The sequence below is a fragment of the Lygodium microphyllum genome, unplaced genomic scaffold (genome assembly GCF_053477565.2).
Source record: "Lygodium microphyllum isolate KBCC unplaced genomic scaffold, Lygodium_microphyllum_v1.1.10 scaffold_32, whole genome shotgun sequence".
NCBI lineage: Eukaryota > Viridiplantae > Streptophyta > Polypodiopsida > Schizaeales > Lygodiaceae > Lygodium > Lygodium microphyllum.
The window spans coordinates 6,443,742-6,468,377 of NW_028229515.1; the positions used below are offsets into that span (position 1 = coordinate 6,443,742).

The 24,636-nt window shown below is 40.4% G+C and overlaps 1 protein-coding gene across 1 annotated transcript in view; it reads right to left on the bottom strand.

Moving 5' to 3' along the window:
• LOC148009245 (uncharacterized) overlaps nt 1-24,403 on the bottom strand; it is a 49,980-nt gene extending 25,577 nt beyond the window's left edge. The window contains exons 1-4 of the mRNA XM_087673661.1: nt 24,188-24,403; nt 23,910-24,058; nt 23,645-23,693; nt 23,339-23,481 (exon numbers count right to left, since the gene is read on the bottom strand). Coding sequence (XP_087529787.1) covers nt 23,339-23,481; nt 23,645-23,693; nt 23,910-24,058; nt 24,188-24,236 — 390 coding nt within the window. The 5' untranslated portion in view covers nt 24,237-24,403. The remainder of the gene's footprint in view (nt 1-23,338; nt 23,482-23,644; nt 23,694-23,909; nt 24,059-24,187) is intronic.
• Between the last annotated feature and the right edge of the window lie 233 nt (nt 24,404-24,636).

Below are 24,636 nucleotides of genomic sequence, written 5' to 3' on the forward strand. Positions count from 1 at the left end.
TTGACCATCCCTTTATTCTCCCCAAGGGGCATAGATTACTCAATAGGATGAAAATTAATTGAAATCCTAACCTAAAGCTGAATCAATTCAAAAACAATCAAAAAAGCCCTTTTATTTTATTTGAGCTTTTTCAAGCAAAGTCCATTATGGTTTCATCGGCCTTTCCAAGCCTTGGTAAGCCATTGGATAGCCGACATACATCCTTTGTCCGATGCCCTAGCCTCTCTGGGGTAATCACTTGGGATCTCTTGGTAAGATAACCATCACCCCTAGTCTTGGTAGTGTGAGAGTGCGCTGCGGAAGAGGGAATATGAACACGGAGGGAGAGAGAGAGAGAGAAAGCAGAAAATAGGGAAGAGAAATCTGCACTGACTAAAATGAATGCTGAATACAAACGGGAAGGCGGAAGGAGACTGATCAGTCCCTGCATGCAGCCCGCAGCGTCAGTGAGGGCACCAGATCAAGCTGATGATGATGGCAGCACCACCACGGGGAAGGAGGAGTGTCGGAATCTGCAAGAAGACAAATGATCAAGTGGGGAGGGGGACTGCCTATAAATAGGCAAAAGGACAAACCCTAAAAATGCCCTAAAATGGGCGCAAATCCTAAAAATGCCCTAAAATGAGCGCCCCACATCAATGACCAAAAAAATGGCCGGGCAGCCCAGTGGCTGCCCACTAAAAGAGGCCAAAAAGAAATACACATCCTAAGACAGCCAGTCGAGAGTGACTAGCCTCCCCCATCATAACACATGACAGACATGTCAGAGCTCCTAATGTCCTCGTCTGACTCAGATTGAGGCTCACAGGTATGAGATAACAAGGCATGACAAACATGACTGCTAACACCCCCTCTCAGATCCTGGATGTGGCTAAAGGCTGAAGAAGAAATAGATCCTGGGGTGGCAAGAGAAATGCCAATGTCGATGAAGTCCGTCGATGTAGACTGCCGCTAAAGGAGCTCCTCACGATCCTGGGAACCCCCCTCTAAAATACTAGGGGCCAGGGAATCCACAGCCGCATCACCGAGATCGTCCCCCACTAAAAGGGATGGGAGGTACGAGGGAACCACCGGAGGAGAAGGTGGGGGATGGGAAGGAACCTGTGGAATAGAAGGTGCACAAGCAGGAATGGGTGTAGCTAGACTGCCTCGGAGGACCCTGCATCAAAAAAGGGGAATGGAGCCTGTAAAGCCCGCTCTCCTGCCAACCTGTAGATAAGACAGCTCCTGTAAAAGAATCCTCAATAACAACGGCGTGCTCGGTGAAGATCACTCGTGTGCCAAGCCTCGTAAGGCCATAAACTGAGAGGAGGGGAAGGCCCAAATCCGGAATATGTAGGGCCTATGAAAAGGAGCTCGAAGGTCGGTCGGTAAACAAAGGCAATGTGCCAACACCACTAATAGGCACCGAGAAAATGTCACCAACAGTGACTGAACCCTCTGATGGACGGAGATCCTCTAACAAATCACCTCAGGGAATCATATGACTCGAAGCACCACTGTCCACTAACCAAGGCTGCGCAAAAGACACTGCAACCACGGAAGAAGGATCCTCCTCCAAAGCATGGATATGAAGGAACACTGACTCATGGGTAACAGCTGGTGTAGAGGTAGAAGAAGGCTCCGATGTAGATCCACCCTTCGCTCCCGGACGAAGGTGAGGGTACTTCTTCCAGCATTTCTCCTCGGGATGTGTCCCTTTCCCACAATGTGGGCACTTCGGTCTCTCTGAATCTGAGTCAGAGCCTGAAGAATTATCCTTCTTCTTCTGTCCTCCCGAACCTGCAACAAAGGCTCTAGTGGAGTCGAATCCACTAGCACTGACCTCTCTGAGTCGCTCGTCATGCTCCAAGATAAGCGGGGATAGTTCCTCTCATAGAAGCTAGGCACAGGTCCTCAAAGTAAGAAGGTTGGTGTAGAAGACATCAAACCGAGGCGATGGCAGCTGAGTCAAGAGAATCATAGCCATGTCTTCAGAATATATCGTCCGACCGAGGGATACAAGCTCATCCCTCATATCCTGTAATCTGTTGATGTGGTCCATCATGGAAGGACTATCATCAATAGCCAGCATTCGCAACTTCTTTTTGAGAGATATCCGGTGGGCAAACGTCTTCTGTTGATAGAGAGACGCGAGCTTTCTCCACACGTCTGCTGCAGTCTTCAACCTGTGAACATGAACAAGGACAGAATCCTGCAAACTCAGAAAGAGGAAAGATCGGGCTCTAGAATTGAGCCGATCCCATAAGGCTGCGCGATCCATAGATGTCCCATCTGCGGGATTCACCTTAGGCCGGGGAATAGGAATAGAAACAAGCTCCCAAAGATCGAAGGAGTCCAAGATACACTCCACCTTGCAGGACCATAGAGAAAAGTTGGAGCCATCCAACCGGTCTTCTTTGGGCAGCTGAGGAAGTACGGGTACCTATACAGGGGGTACCAAAGGCTGCATCTTCGGCCCACTGGAAGGGGCTCGCCGAGATACATGAATAGAAGGGGGACGGGAAAGAGGAATACACTCCGGACGACGGTCATCGTGATAGAAATCACGCCTCTGTTCAGACGAGTGTCAAGACAAAAGCTTGTCATCTGAGTCATCAAAGCCCGTAAATTGATGAGAAGACATCTTCCAATTTGCAAACCACCAAACACCAAAGAAAACTTTGCCGATGCCAAATAATGACCAGCAGTATGGTCATCAATCACCAAAACACAGGTGGGGGAGGCCTACAGACACCTGGAGCTGCAAAACGCAAGGTTGTCTGATGAATAGTACCAAGACAGAAGCCGCCAGTACCAAAACGCAGCCTGGGAGTAGGTCGCCAGCAGGAGAAGAGCAGCCTAGAGATGGAACAACAGCCAGATCAGCAAAGCGCAGCCTAGAGGAGTGTCACCCAGCTGTAGGAGTGGCCACCCTGATGAAAACGATCCCAGAAAGTGGTTGTTGATGACGTGGCAGCCACTAGAGAGGGCGCCTGCAGCAAACACAAGGATTGTGACCTCTTGGAAGGGCCGCCTTGGCTGTTGGGGATGAGGCCAACAGCAAACGCAAAGATTTGGGTGATCTCCCGCGTAAATCTCAGCTCCGTGTACTCTCCTTCGGCTCTGATACCATGTGAGAGTGTGCTGCGGAAGAGGGAATACGAACACAGAGGGAGAGAGAGAGAGAAAGCAGAAAATAGGGAAGAGAAATCTGCACTGACTGAAATGAATGCTGAATACAAACGGAAAGGTGAAAGGAGACTGATCAGTCCCTACACGCAACCCACAGCGTCATGAGGGCACCAGATCAGGCTGATGATGATGGCAACATCACCACGGGGGGAAAAGGAGTATCGGAATCTGCAAGAAGACAAGTGAACAAGTGGGGAGGGGGGCTGCCTATAAATAGGCAAAAGAACAAACCCTAAAAATGCCCTAAAATGGGCGCCCCACATCAGTGACCAAAAAAATGGCCGGGCAGCCAGTGGCTGCCCACTAAAAGAGGCCAAAAAGAAATACACATCCTAAGACAGCCAGTCGACCTATGGTTTATGCTTAAAATATGCTTTACTTTGGTTCTGAAGTCAAAACAGTTGAGAAACATGAGTTATGGATGTATCCAATGGATTTCTAGCAACAATTCTGGATTGTTTTTCAGATTTATGTCATGTTTATGCTGGCTGAAAATTTTCAGCAAGGTTTGGGGCATGTGACATGGTTAGACAACAATGACCAATGTTGTGACTATGATGCCTTATGGAAATTCCAATGCAATATGCTTTTTCTTTTGCACAATGCAGTGCAATCAAGGACGACTGTAGGGATTTCAAGGGGGAGGTCTATCACGGGGATGTGGCATTTTAAGATGTTCTAATCTTGCCAATAACATTTGATTAAGATAATAATCAAATGCGCAAGATCATAGTTTTCATCAGACGCGTCTCATTCACCATGCAAACATCTGAAATACGTATGGAAACAGGACTATGAAATCCTGTTTCATACTTGACATACTTTTTTTCAAAAAAAGGGGCTGGAAAAGGCTAATAAGATTACAATTTCGCCAAAAAGGTTGTGGCCTTGCAAAAAGCATACAAATACTTAACGATTTTCACCAAGATCATGTCTTGTTGCTGTCACCTGCCTTCTCCCTGCCCTAAAACTAAAAACCTGCTCATGGACTGCTCAACAGGTCAATTTAGCTTTCAGCCCTGATATTATCTGCCCCATAGTTGAATAGTAAGCTTTTTCTTACTGTTTTTTCCCTCTCTCATCTTTTACATGTGTTGTTTTTGTCGGTCTAAAATTTCAGACTGCATCTCTCTCTCTCTCTCTCTCTCTCTCTCTCTCTCTCTCTCTCATGTGTCTTGACTCTCAAGTCTGAGTGGCTAATTACTGTTGCAGATTTCTTAGACTAAAGTCTGAAATTTTTATGAATTTCAAACATTAACACCCATTTGACTCTCAAATTCAGCCAGTGAACACTCAAATTCTTGAGAAACTCTCTTTTCTCCTTTAATTGCACAGCTGAAATTAACATTTTAGCAATGGCTAAAATAGTTGAAAATTTTTAGCATGATGATACGGAAGATGAGGAGAAGGATGGCAATGATGAGGATGAGGACATTCAGGAGGAGGATAAGGAGGGTGCATCTTGTCCATGATCAATATTTCTACTCTTCTTCGCATATAGTTTGCTCAGCCTTCTACTGTAGCTTAGACTCTAGAGTCTAAACTCTATTGTTATGCAACCCTTTGACTTTATGGGCAATTTGTTTTGACCTTGATTTCTTTCACTTGTCGGACCTTGCCATGATTAAAGCCATCAAAGCTTTTAGGTTCTTTGTGGAATTTGTTCCTTTCACCATCAGAACAGACTTAAAGCATATACCAGGCTACTTAACTAAAAAAACACCAAATGAAATAGGGAACAAAAGACTTCCTCGGTGGTCATTATTCTTTGATACTCTGGATGTCACTTTCGAGCATGTACCGGGAATCCAAAATACTGTAGCAGATTTACTTTCCCGAAAACCACCCTGATAAAACTACCAGACATGTTGTACAATATTCTTTTTCACTTTTGCAAAATCCATTTGTTTGTTCCCGCCTAAAGGCTTCAATGTAACTTTATTAGATTCTCTCCGCTCCACTTCTTAGCGGGAAAAAGTTTCTGCCCATCTCAATTTGCCTATATAAGGCTCTCATTTGTAACTCTTAATACAACATAAGAAATACAAATCCAGAGAGCAAGTTCCAAGCAACACCAAGTCTTCTCAGTTTTCGCCTTGACACTTTATCTCCATCTTTGCATCAGTACTTACTGGCTCTACCCTGCATCTCTCGTTTATACACATCGCTCGTTTATACTGTTTTATCATCTATTAGTACTACTTCCGCTGTGTACTCTAGTGAGTTTTTATCAGAGCCGAGTTTCATTCCTTTACTTGAGTGAAGTGAGGTAGTAAGTGACATTACGAGACATAGCTCATTGTGAGGCATTGAGGCTTTGGGTTGCTGTATTGCTGTTTCGAGCACTTCCGTCCTCCTACGAAGGACGTCGAGTAAACCCTTTTCAATGGCTTCCAAGCAAGTTGGGAATGCGTTTTCTTCTGCCTTCAAGCATCTCTCAGAGCGGTACAAGTCACTTGGTAACTCTACAATCATTGTTGATGAAGCCCAACCAAGTTCAAAGTGGATCCTGCCAGAGATTGGTGCATCTCAAATCTATGGAGAAAATGGAATCTTCAAGTTTAAGGCATCTACCATGTTTATAGAAGACCAAGGTATTTTAACTGTTGGGGACTCTCTTTCAGAAGATCAGCATGTTAATTTGTTATCTTTAGTTTATCCCAAAATTCAAAAACAACAAAATAAAAAAGAATACCCTTACCTACATCTAGGCTATATTGCTATAGGTATTATTCCTTTGTTTCGCAAAGGATTAAATGCATCCTGTATGGCAGCAGTCTTAGATACTCGCCACTTAGAATTACAAGATATAATAGTAGGAGCTGCAGTTTCACCTCTGTCAAATGGCCCAATATTTTTTGAGCTCAGACCTAATTATGTTATAGCAGTTGATGATCCTTACCTCTCAAACCTTCTAATGTTACATATTAGAACCTTAGGATTGCAAATGAAAGCATCCTCTGCACATCTAGCCATCCAGTACAGAATGGTACTTCGTTGTATGTCTCTAGCTATACCAAGGGTAATTAAAGGGGTTAATTCTTCAACAGATAAAGGACAGACCATCATTATGAAATCTGATGAAGTCACCCAAAGGTTCTTGCCTGACTGTGTCAACTGGTCAGAAATGGAACTACCTATAGAATGGCATCTTGATATTAGTTCTATTAGGAAAAAGGAATTACTTCCTCCAAAGATCATTAAAGTTCAGAATATAAAAGGAAAAACATTATTACTCCCACAAAAATAGTTGCTACCAAATCCTTCAGAACATTCAAAGGCCGTTGTACAACCACAACTGAAGGTTTCTCCCTCACAAAGAACAAACCTTCTCAAGTTCCATACACAGCCTTGCTCTCATGATCAAGTGATACATGGAGTTTGTCAGCATTGCAAAAAGCTTATTGAAAAAGCTTCTTCCTCTGTTCTCAATGTCATCCAGACCTTTGAATATGGAGAAAATAATTATAAAGCTGCCTCTTATCTATGTCCTCAAAATGGTCACTCTTGGACACCAGAACTACAGGCAGCCAATTGGACACATTTGGCTCTTTCAGGACTCATAAAAAAGATGGATTCTCTTCAGTAGATTGCAGACCAATTACTTGTCTTATGCCAACAGACACAAAAAAACACTATTGTAAAGCAAGCTACCAATGTTTCTTCAGCAATAGTAGTACATACACCAAGTATGGCAACAGACTGGTCTACCTTTTCTAACAAGAGGCTCCATAAAGGATGGACATCACACTTTTCCTCACCACCCACTGGTGCATTGAATATGCATATCTCCAGCAAAGGCAAAGAAAAAGAGATTATACCCACAGGTGAAGGTACTTCTACTGCCACTAAAAGCCCTAAAACACCTATACTTGATGAAGATGATTTGCTATGCTATGAAAATCTACAAGAAACAGATTATCCTGAAGACATCTTGCAGCAAATCCAAGACATCTACTGTCAACCTATAGGTTCGTGGACTACAACAGAACCCCCACTGCTCCAGAAGACAATACAACCAGGCTCTACAACATTAGAACTGTCAGAATACTTGGAATTTATGTTCCCTGATTGGTCAGACTCTGACTACAAATTAGCTTTTGATGATATTGATCTTGATCTAAAAAAGATTAGAAGAGTAAGAGAAGAAAATCTAGTTCTTGAAAACATGCCCCTGTGCATCAACCCTGAGCAACAAGATGACGAAGATCTTACCAAAAATGTCCATAACAGACTTAACTTCAGATACATAGGTGAGAGTATTCAACAGGCTCCACCAGATCTACCCTCTATAGAAACACCTGCATGGTATGCTCGGGATCAAGCTTATTTTGAAGAAAGAATAGCCTACACCCTCACATCTTCAGATGAAGATGGTGGTAGTGTGATTGAGGAGGAATTCACACCCATTAATCCTCACAGGTCCAAATCCCCCACTAGCATTCTCCGAGCACAGATGAATACACATCATTCTGTTATTCAAACTGCTTCATTGAATGCAACTACTTCTAAACCATCCCATAACAATTTCTATAAGAAGATTGGCGTTCAAGAGAAAGTTGATTCCTTTCCTATTTGGTTCATTGATGGAAAAACACCAAAAGAGATTAAACTACTCATCTACATGATGTATGCATATGCAGAACAAAAGATAGTTAATAAACCACAAACCAGCAGAATTGATATATTAAATGCTATCACACATGGATTTGCCGGTGGAATCAAGCATTGGTGGACATCTATACATCCCCAAGTAAAAGCCGCCATTGCACAAGACCCAGACCTGTACAGATATTTTTTGAATTACAACTAGGAGAATTAGTAGGCAATAAACTTGATGATGTTCTAGAAACTCGTTAAGCATTCTTCAAGTCCAAGCTTTGCGACCCCCGCATGTATAAAGAATACTTGATCTATATGCGAGATCTTTTATATGAAGGCTTAGGAGCTCATGATAACACCATGAAGGAACACCTTGTTTGTTCTTTCCCAGAACCCATTCCATTTTACTGCAAACAGAAAATGAAGACAGAAAATAGAGATTTTACAGATAGTGTGGGACAAATTATTCAGACCATAGAACAAACAGTCAAAGAAGTGTGTCACCACCAGAAGATGACTCAACTAAACCAAAGGTTTTCCCAATCCATTTGCAAGCAGGCACATAAATTTGACATGGATTTCGGATGTGACAAATGTAGCTGTGATAATGTATCAAGGTACAGACATCGACACCACAGACATGGCCATCCCTCCAGGTACCATAGAACTTATTCTCATGCTAAATCCTTTTTCAATAAACAAGATGATACAATACCTAGGCACCCAAGGCATTCAAGGTACTCAAGGCATCCAAGAAAGTCATACAAACACCCAAAAGGAAAGCCACGGTACAGCCAGGAGCATATGGATGAATCAAAGAAAAAGGAACTAAAATGTTTCATTTGTGGAAGTCCGTCTCATCTGGCTAACAAATGTCCAAAGAAGAAAGAACAAGCAAATGCAGCCAAAGTCAATATGATGCAATTTCACATTAACTATGACAGTTGTTACTCATATGACAACTACCCGGACACTGAATACTCCCATGAAAGTGAGTATGACAGTGATTCTGTTATTACTGAGAAAAGACTCTTCCAATTCTTGGCACACAGCTGAGGAAAACGAGGCAGAAGAAGAAGAAGGAGACACTGTTTCTGATGCAACAGAAGTCTCGGATCAGGATACAATCATGTCCTATAATTTTCATCCAATAAATGCTCACAAGTCTTATTTCCCAGGAGATAGGAAACAAAAATCCATCGCTTTAGCTTTTAGTTCCTTCCCCAAAGACTTGAAAGGAAAACAAAAGAAGTATGATTTCTCTGAATCATCAAATACTGACACATCCTCTTCCAAAACCAAAAAGACTGAGGATAAAATAAGAAAATAATTTTTCTCTAACCCTTATGATTTGCCTAAACCAGGTACTTTGGTCCCAGAAACGAAGAATCAAGCAAACATGTTCATACCACATAAACTGGAAAGTCTACATCAACCAAGAACTGCATCCCAGTTGTTACAATCCTTGACACCAACAACCATTGCTACTCGACATACAGGAGAAGAAATGCTAAATGCATTTTCTCAAATGCAACAAGAAGTCAAGTCATTATGCAAGGTTTACCGAAGAATTCTTTCTAATCAGAAAGACCTAGCAAAAGGAACAACTAGCATCTTAAAGGAATTACAAGAATTACCTTCTACTTCTCAAGGAAGACCTACTCCTACATCTCTAGTAAACCAGATCAGATTACATAAGGCACACACATTCAAGGTCAATGCCCTAGATACTGGTGAACCCATTCCTATGGTATGTGTTTAACTCAAGAACATGCCACAATTCTCTTTGAATGTTGATGCTTTACTTGACACAGGATCTAGTCTTACCATTGCCCCCTTTGAGCTCTTCCCCAAAAAATGTATAAAGGTTACCACACCTATTATAGTAGAGCTCTCCAATAATAAGAAGATTACACTTATCCATGTTACACAGGCATATCTTCACTTTGATAAAATCGAAGTGCCCATTGAAATTCAGCTCATGAGGCAAATGAGGTATGATCTTTTGATTGGCACAGATATCCTACACCATCTTGTTTCATACACCTTCTGATCTACTAAATTTGGCATCACCTATAAACATCGAACAGCAGAACTCCCTCTACTCCCTCGGATTGGTAGAATAATCTACTCAATCACAGAAACCACTGGACATGGCAAAACAGTTGCCAAAGAATTCTGGATAAAACATGAGATGAAGAAGCATGAAGATCAAATCACACATATGAAGAACAGACTTCAACAATTCATGCATGAGGACCCCATGATGTACAAAGAAAAAAGACAAAAATATGCTATTTTGCTACCTATCCAGCCAAATGCTATACCTACAAAAGCTATGCATCAAGGTATGAAAGAAGAGGATTTAATGCTCTGCAAAGAAGAGATACAATCTCTACTAGAAAAAGGGTTGATAGAACCGACAACTTCCCATTGGGCTTGTCAGGCATTCTATGTCAACAAGCATTCAGAGCAGAAACGAGGCAAGAAGAGAATGGTTATCAATTATAAACCTCTGAACAAGTATCTCATAGGCCATGGTCATCCTATTCCTCTGAAGGACCTACTGCTAAAAAGAATCAAAAAGGCTAATGTTTTTAGCAAGTTTCTTCCTTTTTTAGAGGCAATTGCCAAAAGCCAAATTTAAGATCAAACTTGCTAAAAACATTAGCCTTTTTTATTCCTTTTAGCAATAGGTCCTTCAGAGAAATAGGATGACCATGACCTATGAGATACTTGTTCAGAAGTTTATAATTGATAACCATTCTCTTCTTGTCTCGTTTCTACTCTGAATGCTTGTTGACATAGAATGCCTGACAAGCCCAAGGGGAAGTTATCGGTTCTATCAACCCTTTTTCTAGTAGGGATTGTATCTCTTCTTTGCAAAGCATTAAATCCTCTTCTTTCATACCTTGATGCACAGCTTTTGTAGGTATAGCATTTGGCTGGACAGGTAGCAAAATAGCATATTTTTGTCTTTTTTCTTTGTACATCATGGGGTCCTCATGCATGAACTGTTGAAGTCTGTTCTTCATATGTGTGATTTGATCTTCATGCTTCTTCATCTCCTGTTTTATCCAGAATTCTCTGACAACTGTTTTGCCATGTCCAGTGATTTCTGTGATTGAGTAGATTGTTCTACCAATCCGAGGGAGTAGAGGGAGTTCTGCTGTTCGGTGTTTATAGGTGATGCCAAATTTAGTAGACCACAAGGTGTATGGAACAAGATGCTGTAAGATATCCGTACCAATCAAAAGATCATACCTCATTTGTCTCATGAGCTGAATTTCAATGGGCACTTTGATTTTATTAAAGTGAAGATATGCATATGTAACATGGATAAGTGTAATCTTCTTATTATTGTAGAGCTTTACTATAATAGGTGTGGTAACCTTTATACATTTTTTGGGGAAGAGCTCAAAGGGGACAATGGTAAGACTAGATCCTGTGTCAAGTAAAGCATCAACATTCAAAGAAAATTGTGGCATGTTCTTGAGTTGAACACATACCATAGGAATGGGTCCACCAGTATCTAGGGCATTGACCTTGAATGTGCATGCCTTATGTAATCTGATCTGGTTCACTGGAGATGTAGGAGCAAGCCTTCCTTGAGAAGTAGAAGGTAATTCTTAAAATTCATTTAAGATGCCAGTTGTTCCTTCTGCTAGGTCTTTCTGATTAGAAAGAATTCTTCGGTAAACCTTGCATAATGACTTGACTTCTTGTTGCATTTGAGAAAATACATTTAGCATTTCTTCTCCTGTATGCCGAGTAGCAATGGTTGTTGGTATCAAGGATTGTAACAACTGGAATGCAGTTCTTGGTTGATGTAGACTTTCTAGTTTATGTGGTATGAACATGTGATTCTTCGTTTCTGGGGCCAAAGTACCTGGCTTAGACAAATCATAAGGGTTAGAGAAAAATTCTATTCTTATTTTATCCATAGCATTTTTTGTTTTGGAAGAGGATGTGTCAGTATCTGAAGTATCTAATGATTCAGAGGAATCATACTTCTTTTGTTTTATTAGCCCGTGGCACAACTCCAATTACTTGTGGTGTTCTGTAACACACATTTTATGACTTTGGAAATTGATTTGCAGACCTGAAATTTGTGCAATTACTGGTTTTTCCATTGCTAATTGGTAGTTGCTTTGTACCTTGGTCATTTGTGTAACAATTGGGCTCGCATTTATTGACTTTTGAGTCACTTTTGAGCTGTAAATCATGGCTAGCAACAATGATAGCAACAATCTTTTGCACATTAAGAAGCTTGAGGGTACACATAACTTTGCTATATGGCAGAAGCAATGCTCTAATGTCTTGGTGCAAAAGAAACAAGTCAAGCCCATAAAGAAAAATGAGATAAAACCAACAATCATGGATCCAGATGAGTGGGATGAGTTAGATAAGCTTGCACGCTCTACCATAGAGCTTTCAATGTCAAACACTTTGCTCTTCAACATAGAGAAATTGAAATCAACTTATGATATGTAGCAAAGACTTGAGAAATTATATGGTCAGAAAAGTGGAGCAAGCAAGGTTTATCGGTTAAAAATTTTTATGGACCTTCGTATGAAAAAAGGTATAGCCATGTATGTACATTTGAATGAATTTAACTCTATTTTCAACCAACTGATTGCGTTGGAGTTCCACATTGATAAGGAGTTCAAGGCAACATTTTTGCTATACACTTTGCCTAAAAGTTAGGACACTTTTAGAACAGCAATGAGTAACTCCAATGCCATGCTGTTATATTCAAATGTGGAGAGCTCTTCCCTCATGAAAGAGCTAAATAGGCAAAAATATTTCAGCAAACAAGTCTTCCAATGCACTACACACTAGAGGCAAATCCCAATAGAAGGGTAATTCTGAAAACAAACCACGCAACAAGTCTCGTGGAAAAAAACGTAAAGTACCATCATTGTGGCAAGAAAATACATCTCCAGCGGGATTGCTTTAAGTGGAAGAGAGAGAACGGCAAGGGCAAAAGCATTGTTGATAGCAAAGATGAGAAAAAGAACAACCAACATGCAAAGAAGAGTAGTGCAAACATAGAGGAAGTCAATGTAGTCAATCATAAGTGTGATAGTGTCAGTGATGTACTCTTTGCTTCTTGTTTTAGTACACAGTCATTGATTGCAGATTCTGATGATGACATGTACACTTGGATTCTTGATTCACGTGCTTAATTCCATGTAGCACCATACCTTTGTGAAGAAATACCTTGACACAGAAACACAAATAACACCGTACGACAAAGCACAGACTGATAGAAGAACACAGTTAGGGTTAGGATAACTAGAGGCAATGAATATAGAGAATGAATGAAGTGATATGACTATTGGATATACAATGCTCATGCAGCAAACACACTATGTAGTGAATGAATATTGTACCTCAAATTCCTATATCTCAAGGATCAGGATAGGGGTAATGAGCTAGAGAGTCGTACTCTGAACGGATCCTAAATCGCAGCAAGGCAACCTTTGGATGTCAAACACCAACAAACGCAGTCAAGGAAGGCTGGATCTGATGCAGACAAAAATGCATGAGAGAAAGACAATGCAAGTGAGAGAGAGAGAGAGAGAGAGAGAGAGAGACTAAAAACACTATCTACAAGAGAAAGAAGACAACAAACGTAGGCTGCAGAAGAGAGAAAGACTAAAAACGCTAGTTGCAAGACAAAAAAAACAGCAAATGCAGGCTATAGGAGAGAGAAATACTAAAAACGTAGGAAAAACCAACAGCTACAATTAGTATGCTGAAATCAGCTCCGAACAATGTGTGGTAGGTTGGCACTGGACTGTTGTAGACAACAATGGCCAACTTGGACCGCGATGTCCTCCATGTCCGGGGTGTGGGCAACAAGCTGAAATACCTAAAATCTACAAAAATGAGATTAAGACTGAATGGAAGGCAGCATATCTATTTAAAGAAAGCTTGGACCCTCCCCAGTGGGTTTGTGCTTATGGGATACAGATACTCTCTAGGAACATATTTCTTTTTAAATAAACAAGGTTTCTTCCTTAATTAATCATGTTTTGGGGCTGTTTAAGTGAAGGTAATGCATTTTCACCTAGACAACCTTGAGAGGCGTTCTGACTATAGTGGTAATAAGACATGGTGTTGTCCACTTAGGGGACAACTATACATGTGACATTCCAAGGATTGGCAGTGTGCAGTTGGCATTTCAACATGGTTCAATGCTCACTTTGCATGATGTGAGACATGTACCTCAGCTCAAGAAGAGCTTGATAAACACAAGGCAACTAGATGATGAAGGCTATCACACCACTTTTGGGGATAGCAAATGGAAGATATGTAAGGGATCTAGGATTGTTGCTAAAGGCTCTAGAGTAACACTCTATATCCATAACATGTATCTAGTGTGCATGATCATGTTGTCGCCATAATCGAGCAGCCATGTGTGTCTTTGTGGCATAGCCAATTGAAACACGTGAGCCAAACTGGAATGAAAGTGGTTTCTCATTTGGATTATTTGCCATGTTGAGATATGCTGATTTTGACCATTGTGATCATTGTATATTTGGTAAGCACGCTCAAACATCAGATAAAAAGTCTTTCATTCAAATTTTCACCCTTAGAGTTAGTACATTCAAATGTATGTGAGATGCCCCGGTTGTCTTTAAGGAAAAAGAAATATTTTATCACATTCATTGATGATGCCACATACAAGGTATGGGTTTATCCGATCCATCATAAAGACAAGGAATTAGATAAGTTTAAAAAATTCCTAGCACTTTCTGAAAATATAACTAGCACAAGATATTATAAGTGACTTGAAAGATGAGACAGAAAAACGATGAAACCAAAACGATGAAAACTTCTCTGAGCACGAGCCATTCTTCTCCTCCCAGCCACGCCTAGATAAGTGCTGGCACCCCTCTCCCATTTCATCTGCCAGCCGTCCACTTTTCTTGAGTCCTACTATTCTTGGACTCTCTTACTCTCTAGGCTCCCCTTAACCCCGTTCGGGCACCCAAGAGCCCGGATGGTCATTCTCGTGCATGTTTCCCTAGATTTACCTTAACGTTACATTAAATGTCACTTTTAATGTCACATTAATGTCACATTTCCTTCCCCTTAAGAATCGGTTTCGTCCTCGAAAACGATACTTGGAAGGTCTAACTGTAAATCGGGAAACCTTTTCTTTAAAGTACTTACTCGCTCCCATGTTGAGCTTTCTTCTGAACAATCTTTCCACTTAACCAAACATTCTTGATAAATAGTATTCCTTGTTCGTCTATTACGAACATTTAATATTTTTTCTGGTTCATGTGGATTAGATTGGTCATTGAATAGCTCCTCAATATCATCATTTAAGATTAGATTATCCAAATCACCCAGCTTCTTCCTTAATTTACTTACATGAAAAACTGGAAGTATTTTACTACCAACAGGTAGTTGGAGCTTGTAAGCCAATTCTCCCACCTTTTTAAGTATTATGAAAGGACCACAATACCTTGGCGAAAGCTTTGGACATTGTCCCTTTTTCATAGTTTTAGTTTGTTCAGACATCTTAAGATAGACCAATTCTCCTTCTTCAAAGGAGATGTCTCTTCGGTGAGGATCTGCATATGCTCTAGCTCGATTTTGAGCTTTTTTAATATTTTCTTGAGCAAATTTTAACATACTATTCATATCCTCCAAAAAGTCTTTAGCTGCCTGAACCTTTTCCTTATGCAGTCCTACTGCAAAAGGAGCTCTGGGCTGAAACCCATACATTAACATAAATGGACTATATCTAGTGGAAGAGTGCTTGGCACTGTTATATGCAAACTCTGCTATCGGTAAATACTCTTCCCAATTAGTTTGCCTTTTAGTTACATATGCCCTAAGCATATCTTCAAGAATTTGATTAACCCTTTCAGTTTGCCCATCTGTTTGTGGATGATCCGCCGTACTCATGCTAAGTTTAGTATCCAATTTCCTAAATACCGCACGCCAAAAATGGCTATCAAATTTTCTATCCCGATCAGAAACTATATTTACCAGAAGGCCATACAATCGGTATATGTTCTCTACGAACAATCTAGCCAATTCTGGTGTTTTAACATCAGTTGAAGTTGGAATGAACCTAGCCATTTTGGTTAACCTATCCACAATCACCCACACAAAGCCGTGCCCCCTCTGTGTTCTAGGTAAAGCAACAATAAAGTCCATGGAGATACTCTCCCATTTTCCCGAAGGAATTTCTAATGGATGGAGAAGTCCTCCCATTTTTAATCTTTCAGCTTTATTAACCTGGCATTTATTACATTTGACCACATAGTCAAGGACCTCCTTATTCATTCCAGGCCAATAGAACTGCCTTTTAATAAGACTATAAGTCTTATCAACTCCTGGATGTCCCGCACTAGGGGTATCATGACACTCAAAGAGTATCTGGCGCCTTATTTCTGTATCTTTCGGGACACATACCCTACCCTTGTAGAGTAAATAACCATTATCAATGGTAAAATTCTTCCACTTGAATCCAATTTGAGCAACCCCTGATGCTCCATTTCCTTGTTGAACATCCTCAGATATTCCTTCCTCAGTAGAAGCATTTTCATTTGGATCCCCATTTTTTATTGCTTCCCATATGTTGGAATATGCCGGATCAACCTGGCATTTCCCTTTTAAAGATTCAAGCAAGTTGGAAGTGAACTGAGTAAAACTCAATTCATTAATGATGGGCATTCTGCTGAGTGCATCAGCTACTATATTATACTTTCCTTTTCTATATCTTATCTCATAGTCGAGCTCTTGGAGGAGTTCGGCCCATCTAGCTTTACGCCCGTGTAAATCCGGTTGATCATTAAGCCACTTAATGCTTTCATGATCCGATAAAATTAGAAGTTTGGCACCATACAAATAGTGCCTCCATTTCTTCATTGCATGTACTATTGCATACAACTCCCTCTCAAACAGAATAATTATGTTTTGCACGATCTAATTTCTTGCCTTCAAAAGCAACTGGTCGACCTTCTTGTAATAAGACCGCGCCTATTGCCTTATCACTGGCATCAGCTTCAAACACAAATGGTTTATTGGGATCCACTATTAATAATACTGGAGCTGTAGCAATAGCTACCTTAAGTTTTTGAAAACTTTCATTTTGGTCTGTTTACCAATTAAAACTTTTCCCTTTCCCTTTAAGTTGGTATGTCATTGCAACAGCTATTTTGGCATAATCTCGAATGAATCTACGATAAAATCCAAATAAACCTAGGAAGATTTGCAGCTCTTCCAGGTTCCTTGGAGGTGGCCATTCAATAATTGCCCTTACTTTTTCTGGATCCATGTTGATTCCCTCTTTCGATATAATATGCCTCAAATATTTGACCTCTCGTGCAAAGAATTCACATTTAGTTTTCTTCGCATAAAGGGAATGTGTTCTTAACAGTTGGAATACTAATTGTAAGTGTTCCAAATGTTCTTCTCTTGATTTACTAAAGATCAAGATATCATCCAAAAAGACTACTACAAAATGTCCTAGATAGGGCCGTAAAACACTATTCATCAGCTTCATAGAAGTAGCTGGTGCATTAGTGAGGCCAAAAGGCATCACCAAAAAATCATAATGCCCGTATCTAGTACGAAATGCCGTCTTGGAAACATCTTGTGCCTTAATTCTTACTTGGTGATAGCCTGATCTTAAATCTATCTTTGTGAAGAATTTTGCCCCTTGTAATTGATCAAAAAGATCTTCCATTCTAGGCATAAGAAATTTATTCTTTACCGTTATTTTATTAAGTGCTCTATAGTCAACACAAAGTCGCATAGAACCATCTTTTTTCTTTACCAATAAAATTGGTGAAGCCCAAGGTGAATTACTGGGTTGAATAAACCCTTTATCCAGGTAATCCTTAATTTGTCTTTCAACTTCTTGATGATGTGTTTCACTTAACCTATACGGTGGTTTTGAAATAGGGTGTGTATCCTTATTTATATCAATTGGGTGATTTATATCACCCCTATCTGGTGGAAGGCCACTTGGTAAATCAGAAGGAAACACATCTTTAAAATCATCTAACAAACTACTCAATTCATTATTGACATTCAACTCACAAACATAAGAAAATTGTTGCTTTATACTACAGAAAGTAAAAGTATTCTGTACAGGAAAAGACCATAGCATATATACCTCACAAACTTCCTCCTTTATCAGCTTCTGAACTTCAGTAGAACACAGCAAAGGATTATCAGATACTTCATGTTCACCTTGAATAACAAAAGTCTTACCATCCCTTTCAAATTCCAGTGTATTATGGTGATAATTACGTTTTAAGGATGGTTCCAATCCCCATAGCCACTCCCTCCCTAGAGCAATATCAGCTCTTTCCATGTTCATTATTTGGAAATCAAGTTTATCTTTATATCCTTGAATCTCAATTTCCAAATTGGATACCATTGTATTTCATATTTTATTGTCCTGGCCTTGCATCATACGAACAACATATTGATGCCCACTCGTTTGTTGGGAAAGTTTCAATTTTTTGACAAGTGCATAATTTATAAAATTATGTGTGGCAGAGTCATCAATCATGACTCTAACCCTCTTTCCAGCTATCAATCCATATACTCTAAGTAAATCATGTGGCCCAAAAGTAGACTGCCACATAGAAGTTGACATACAACACTTATGTTGTACATCCATGTGCAAGACCTCTAAAGATTTATACTTTTCATGGCCCTTTAATTCTAAGGTCTGCACTACATGGATTTGTTTTTCTTTTCCCTTGCCCTTGTCCTTATCTTTTCCTTTGTCTTCCCCCTTTTTCTTTTGAGGGCAATTCCAAGCAGCATGGTTAGGGGATAGGCAATTGAAACACAACTTTTCTTTTTTGGCCTTATCAAAGTCATCAGGACTTAACTTTGGCCTCATATATGGTTTCTTTTCAAAAGGTTGTTTTTTACCCTTTAAAAATGGCATTTTCCTTTTAAATTTGCCCACAAATTTTGAGGTTTCCAATTCCTTAGACTTGGGCTCCGTATCAGTGAGACTAGTGAGTGTACCTGGACGCATACTATCTTCATGAATTAATGCAAATTTAATTGCCTCTTCTAGCATCTTAGGTAAACTCCGTTTTACTTCTTTTTTACAGGCTTTATCTAGTCCCCTAATGAATCCTCTTGTTTTTTGGAATTCATCTATTCCTTCCAGTTTGAGGATTATCTCACAATATTCCTCCAGATATGTCAGCAGGGGTCTTCCCTTTTGTCTGACATAATCCCAATCTTCCCAATTTCTTTCCATTTCATTTTCAAGAAGAAATTCTTTCAAAAAGACGGATTCAAATTGAGCCCAGGTTTCAGGTATTTTATTCGCCTCCTTTAAAGTTCGCCACTACTTATATGCTTTGGGCCCCAAAGTTAAACTAGCCTCCAGTGCTTGGAGATGTGGGGTATTTTTTAATTTATGTAAATCTTTCCATTTTTGGAGGAAATTAAAGATTGTGTCTTTATTCCTATCTTTTTCCTCCCCGTAAAATTGAGGTGGTTCAATATCCTTTAGAACTGGATTATCCCTCAATTTATGGTAAGGTTGGGGTTCCTTAGGATCACGCATAGTCACATCTAAATCTTTCAATGAAGATGGAACATCTGAGATTTCTATCTTATTTTTATCTCTTTCCAACAATAAAGTTAATTGAGATTTTATTTCAGTAAGTGTTTGAGTTAAAAATTCCATTTGAACCCCCTGAGTTTGCACACGAGCAGTAAGATCATCGAATTGCTCTCGCGTAGCAAAAAATTCTTCCCATTGTTCTTCTTGTATTTCTGGTTCATGGGGATCTACCATAGGTTGGTCCCCAGAACTAGAGCTTTCCATTACCCTTTCTTTCTCTTTTTCTGCCATTAATACACCGGAATTGGAAATCAAAGATAAGAAATTTGCATACAAAGTAAAGTACTTCCCTGATTTTAATGGCAGGCCGTGGTTGCTGGTTTGGAAAGAAACCCGAAGAGTAAGGAACAAATTTTATCTTCCCAGACTAGAGCAGTGAAGCAGTCATGCTGGAAATTCAATTTCCTGACTTCAGTCGTGTATGACATTTTTCTGTCCCTCTCACAGCAGTCGTGACAACAGTCGTGTCATGTCCATCTCACAGCAATCGTGACAACAATTGTGTCACATTTCCTCACGACCCCATGCCTAGTCATTTCGTCTGAACGTTCCTTCTGCCCGTAACGTGTCACTTTTTACGTGACGTGGCACGTCTCATTTTTTTTTTCTTCACGGCCCGTCACGCTTTCACGGCGTCTCTTTTCGGCCAGTACTCATTAATGACGGGTGACACGCGACCTTGCGAAGGACTGACGACCTGGCGGACGACTGACGACCTGGCAAATGACTGAGGACCTGGCGAACGACAGATCTGGCCGTTGAACCATAGGCTCTGATACCAATGAAAGATGAGACAAAAAAACGATGAAACCAAAACGATGAAAACTTCTCTGAGCACGAGCCATTCTTCTCCTCCCAGCCACGCCTAGATAAGTGCTAGCACCCCTCTCCCGTTTCCTCTGCCAGCCGTCCACTTTTCTTGAGTCCTACTATTCTTGGACTCTCTTACTCTCTAGGCTCCCCTTAACCCCGTTCGGGCGCCCAAGAGCCCGGACGGTCATTCTCGTGCATGTTCCCCTAGATTTACCTTAACGTTACATTAAATGTCACTTTTAATGTCACATTAATGTCACATGACTTCACTCTGACAATGATGGGGAATATGTGTCCAAAGCCTTTCAGGCCTTTTGTGACAGCAAATGGATAAAGAGGGAGCTCATTGCCCCTTATAATCCACCCCAAAACGGTATTACAAAGCATATGAATAGGACTATTAAGAAGAAGGCCCATACCATGCTATCTCATGTTGCATTACCTCATGGATTTTGGTCACTACACACATCTTTGTGGGAAAGAATCCCTCAAGAAGTGTAATCGGGCAAGCCACCTTTGTATGCACACTTGAGAGTATTTGGTTACAAGGCATTTATGCACATACGCAAGGAGCAACGTAGCAAATTGGAGCCAAAGTCCTGTAAATGCATTTCCCTAGGATATACTGACAAGGGTGAAATGGGATATGAATTATGGAATCTCGAGAAACAAAAAATTGTACAGAGTAATGATGATATCTTCCGAGAAGATCGCATGCATAAACAACTCGAAAAGACTGAGGAAGTCAGAAGGGTTGTGTTCCAAGAAGAAATACCTATAGAACAACAAAGAGTGCCCGTTATACAGCAGCAAATACCTACTGTAAATGACCCTATAAATGCACAAAATAATGTTGATATTGATCAACAAGTAGTTGACAATGATATACCACAGTTTCAATAAGAAAATGTGCCATTAAAACAGTCGGAATAGGTAGGACAACATGCTAAACCATTTAAACAACGAGTTGTTAATGTAGATTTGCACGCTAAACGGCCAACAAACACTAATCATTGGGTCTGTACATTGACGAAAAATACCAACAGCCAGATAGGTTTGTTTCTAGTGCAAATTATATTGTTGATTATATCATATTGATAGATTGTAGTGAACAGTCATGCTTCAAAGAAGTAATGGATAAAAAGGACAACAAGAAATGGCATAAAATTATGCTGTCAGAGATGGAATCTCTAAATAAGAATGTTACTTGGAATTTGGTCCATTTGCCCAAAGGACAAAAAGTCCTACCATGCAAATGGGTTTACAAGATGAAGGTCACTCCTGGTTCTTCGCAAAAGTACAAAGCACAACTTGTTGCAAAAGGATATAAGCAAGAACATAGAATTGACTTTGATGAGATCCTTTCTCCTATAGTCAAGATGGCTACTTTGCGAACCATATTGGACTCGATTGCATGTGAGGATATGGATCTCATACAGTTGGATATCAAGACTACTTTCTAAAATGGTGATCTACATGTGGACATATATATGCAACAACCAAAAGGTTTTATAGCCAAGGGGCAAGAAAAGATAGTATGTAAACTCAACAAAAGCTTGTATGGGCTGAAACAGACACCGCATGAATGGTATCATAAGTTTGATACATTCATGCAATTTAAAGGATTTAAAGAAAGTCAAGTGGATCACTCCTTATATTCTAAGAAAGCGAAAAATTATAGCCTTATTAAGCTAGTTTTATATGTAGATGACATGTTGATTGGTGGTAGGGATGTTTATGCTTTAGACACATTGAAGCAAAACCTACACAATAGTTTTGACATGAAGGATCTTGGTGAGGCAAATCACATTCTTGGCATGTGTATACTCAAGGACAGATCTCAAGGTCTTCTTTACTTGTCATAGCAAAAATATATATCCAAGATTTTGCAATGTTTCAATATGGAAGGGGGAAAAGCAATTGGTGTACCATTGCCTCCATATGTAAAGCTCAATATAGAAGACAGCCCTACATCTGATAATGAAAAGGTTGAAATGGCCAAGATTCCGCATGCTTCGACTATGGGTAGCTTGATGTATGCTATGGTTGCTACACATCCTGACATAGCATTTGCAATGGGAGTGGTCAGTAAGTACATGGCACATCCTAGTAGAAGGTGTCGGAAAGTAGTGAAAGGTATCATGAGTTATCTTAAGGGCACAAAAGATTTGTGCATCTGCTTGAAAAATTCAAAGTATGCAACAATAGGGGACCTGTTGTGGATGTGCACAACATTGATAACCCCCTCGGCCCAAAGGATAGTGGAAGCCCTTTCTACTCCATCATATCAATAAGGCATCCAATCAAGCAGCCTCACCTTAAGTTTGGTCAAATTGGCTATTCATCTTTGATCCTTCCAAAATCCAATTCAGCCTTATCACCCCGATTGGATAGCCCATGCATCTGGTAAAAGTTCCTTGCTGAATGATTGTCCCTTTCCAAACTAGGTTTTCTGAGCATTCCTTTATGCAGCTCATGCAATGCAAAAAGAGAAGCCAGACGAGAAAACAACCAAGCAGCCATTGCTCTGTCCATACTATCCTTCTGAAAACTAAGAACAAAAAGGAATCATTAGCCAGAACCTGCCCTGCAAGCTGTGGGCAAGCCAGAACAATCATCCACAACCTTGCCACCAACTGCCATTAATCTTCCACATATTCATGTGCAGGCAGCCTTCCTCAGCCAGAGATGGCCTCGGACATGCAGATAATATACACTCGGCATCCCTGCCCTGTTAACCTCTTCATCTCTGGAAGAGGATATGCAACCTTTGGACTGCCTGATAACTCCTTATGACTCCAGCAACTGCCCAGATGATTCACCTGAACAAATTCTCCTCAGGCATGCGAAAGGTATCACACAACCAATAGCTTCAATGGCCATATCTTTCTATCTTCATGGTGATCCTGAGTCGTCCTTCCCTGCCTCTGTCTCTCAAAGAACCTTCTGCATGCCTTGGTGATGCTTCCAAGAAGGTTAGTATGTGACTGATCAAAGGCATAGGAATGCACACCCATGCACACCACAAAAATGCATGCACACATAGATATTTAGCGAAAAAGAGATGTAAAACTGGCATTATTACTACACCAAATATGATAGACAAGCAATTACCTCTTCCTGAAATCGTTGAAGCATTAGGCGCCGTTGCTCTTGATCAGCTAAAAAAGGATCTAGTTCACCTTGCCCCAATATAGCTGAAGGCCAAGGTTCCCCTTTTTCCCGCTTTTGTAATGTGATATGCATTGTCTCGTCTTCTGTACACGAGTACAATCAGAACTTAGACACAAAACTCTTTTGCACAAGCTTTTCTCAAGTATTCTGGACCTACAAATATGTCAAATTATACTGCAAATAATGAGTGTAAGGATGCAAGGAATGGCAACTATTACAATTTGCAAACACTGCACAAGAACTTACCCAGAGTCCAAAATGAACTATCCAGCTTCACAGGGCCAGCCAAATCATGCTGTCATTGCAAGCTAAAAAAGTTACGTCTGAACAACTTTGATCATTAACTTCCAATCATGAAATCCTTATTTGAATTGACTTGCTTCAACTGCTGCATCTCAAAGATAGCATATGAATATAAACACAACAGAAATAAAAGCTCTTTTTTGTCTGATTTCTGTGCAAACAATGCCACTTAAGCGTGTTAGGAACACAGAGCAAGAACACCACATACGTTAAAGTAAGGAGGACTCCCTTTGATTCCTACTTCCAGATGCTTGGTCTTGATCGTGCAGTAGAACAGCTTCGTGGGCACACCCTTAGGCAGTTGGATATACATGTTCACTTCCTCCAATGTTTGATCCCATTCAAATACTGTTTTACCTGCCCAGGCAAACCATCTCTCTCTCTCTCTCTCTCTCTCTCTCTCTCTCTCTCTCTCTCTCAAAATCAATCAATCAACCAATCACACAATTCAAGCAGAAAACACGTGGACCAGAAAGGCCACCCTACCATCGTGGGTGAATTTGTGGCGTTTCGTAGGGGCCAACTTATCGGTCATGGCGCCAGAAAGATCGATGCCTGTGGAGACAGAAGTTTTATTCTGTGCGGGTTCTCAGAGAATTTGGCGACGAGTAGCTATCGGCACGCGAAAAACCAACACCGATTTCGATATTGTGCTATTCTCTGTGTTTTTGGGCCTGCCCTATGCCCATAGTGAAGATCACTTTGTCTGACTAATTTTCCATAGCACTTAAAACTAAAAACATTAATATATAAAGTTTTATTATGTCTTTTTCAATTTGGAGATTTTTAAAGGTTGCAACTTGCGATCCCACAAGTTTTGTATGCACATACACGGATGGCCAAAAAGATCAACTACTCCCTAATATACACGGGCAATAGTAGCCCAAATAGCATATATACCATACAACAGAGAAGCAGGACGGCCATAAGTATAA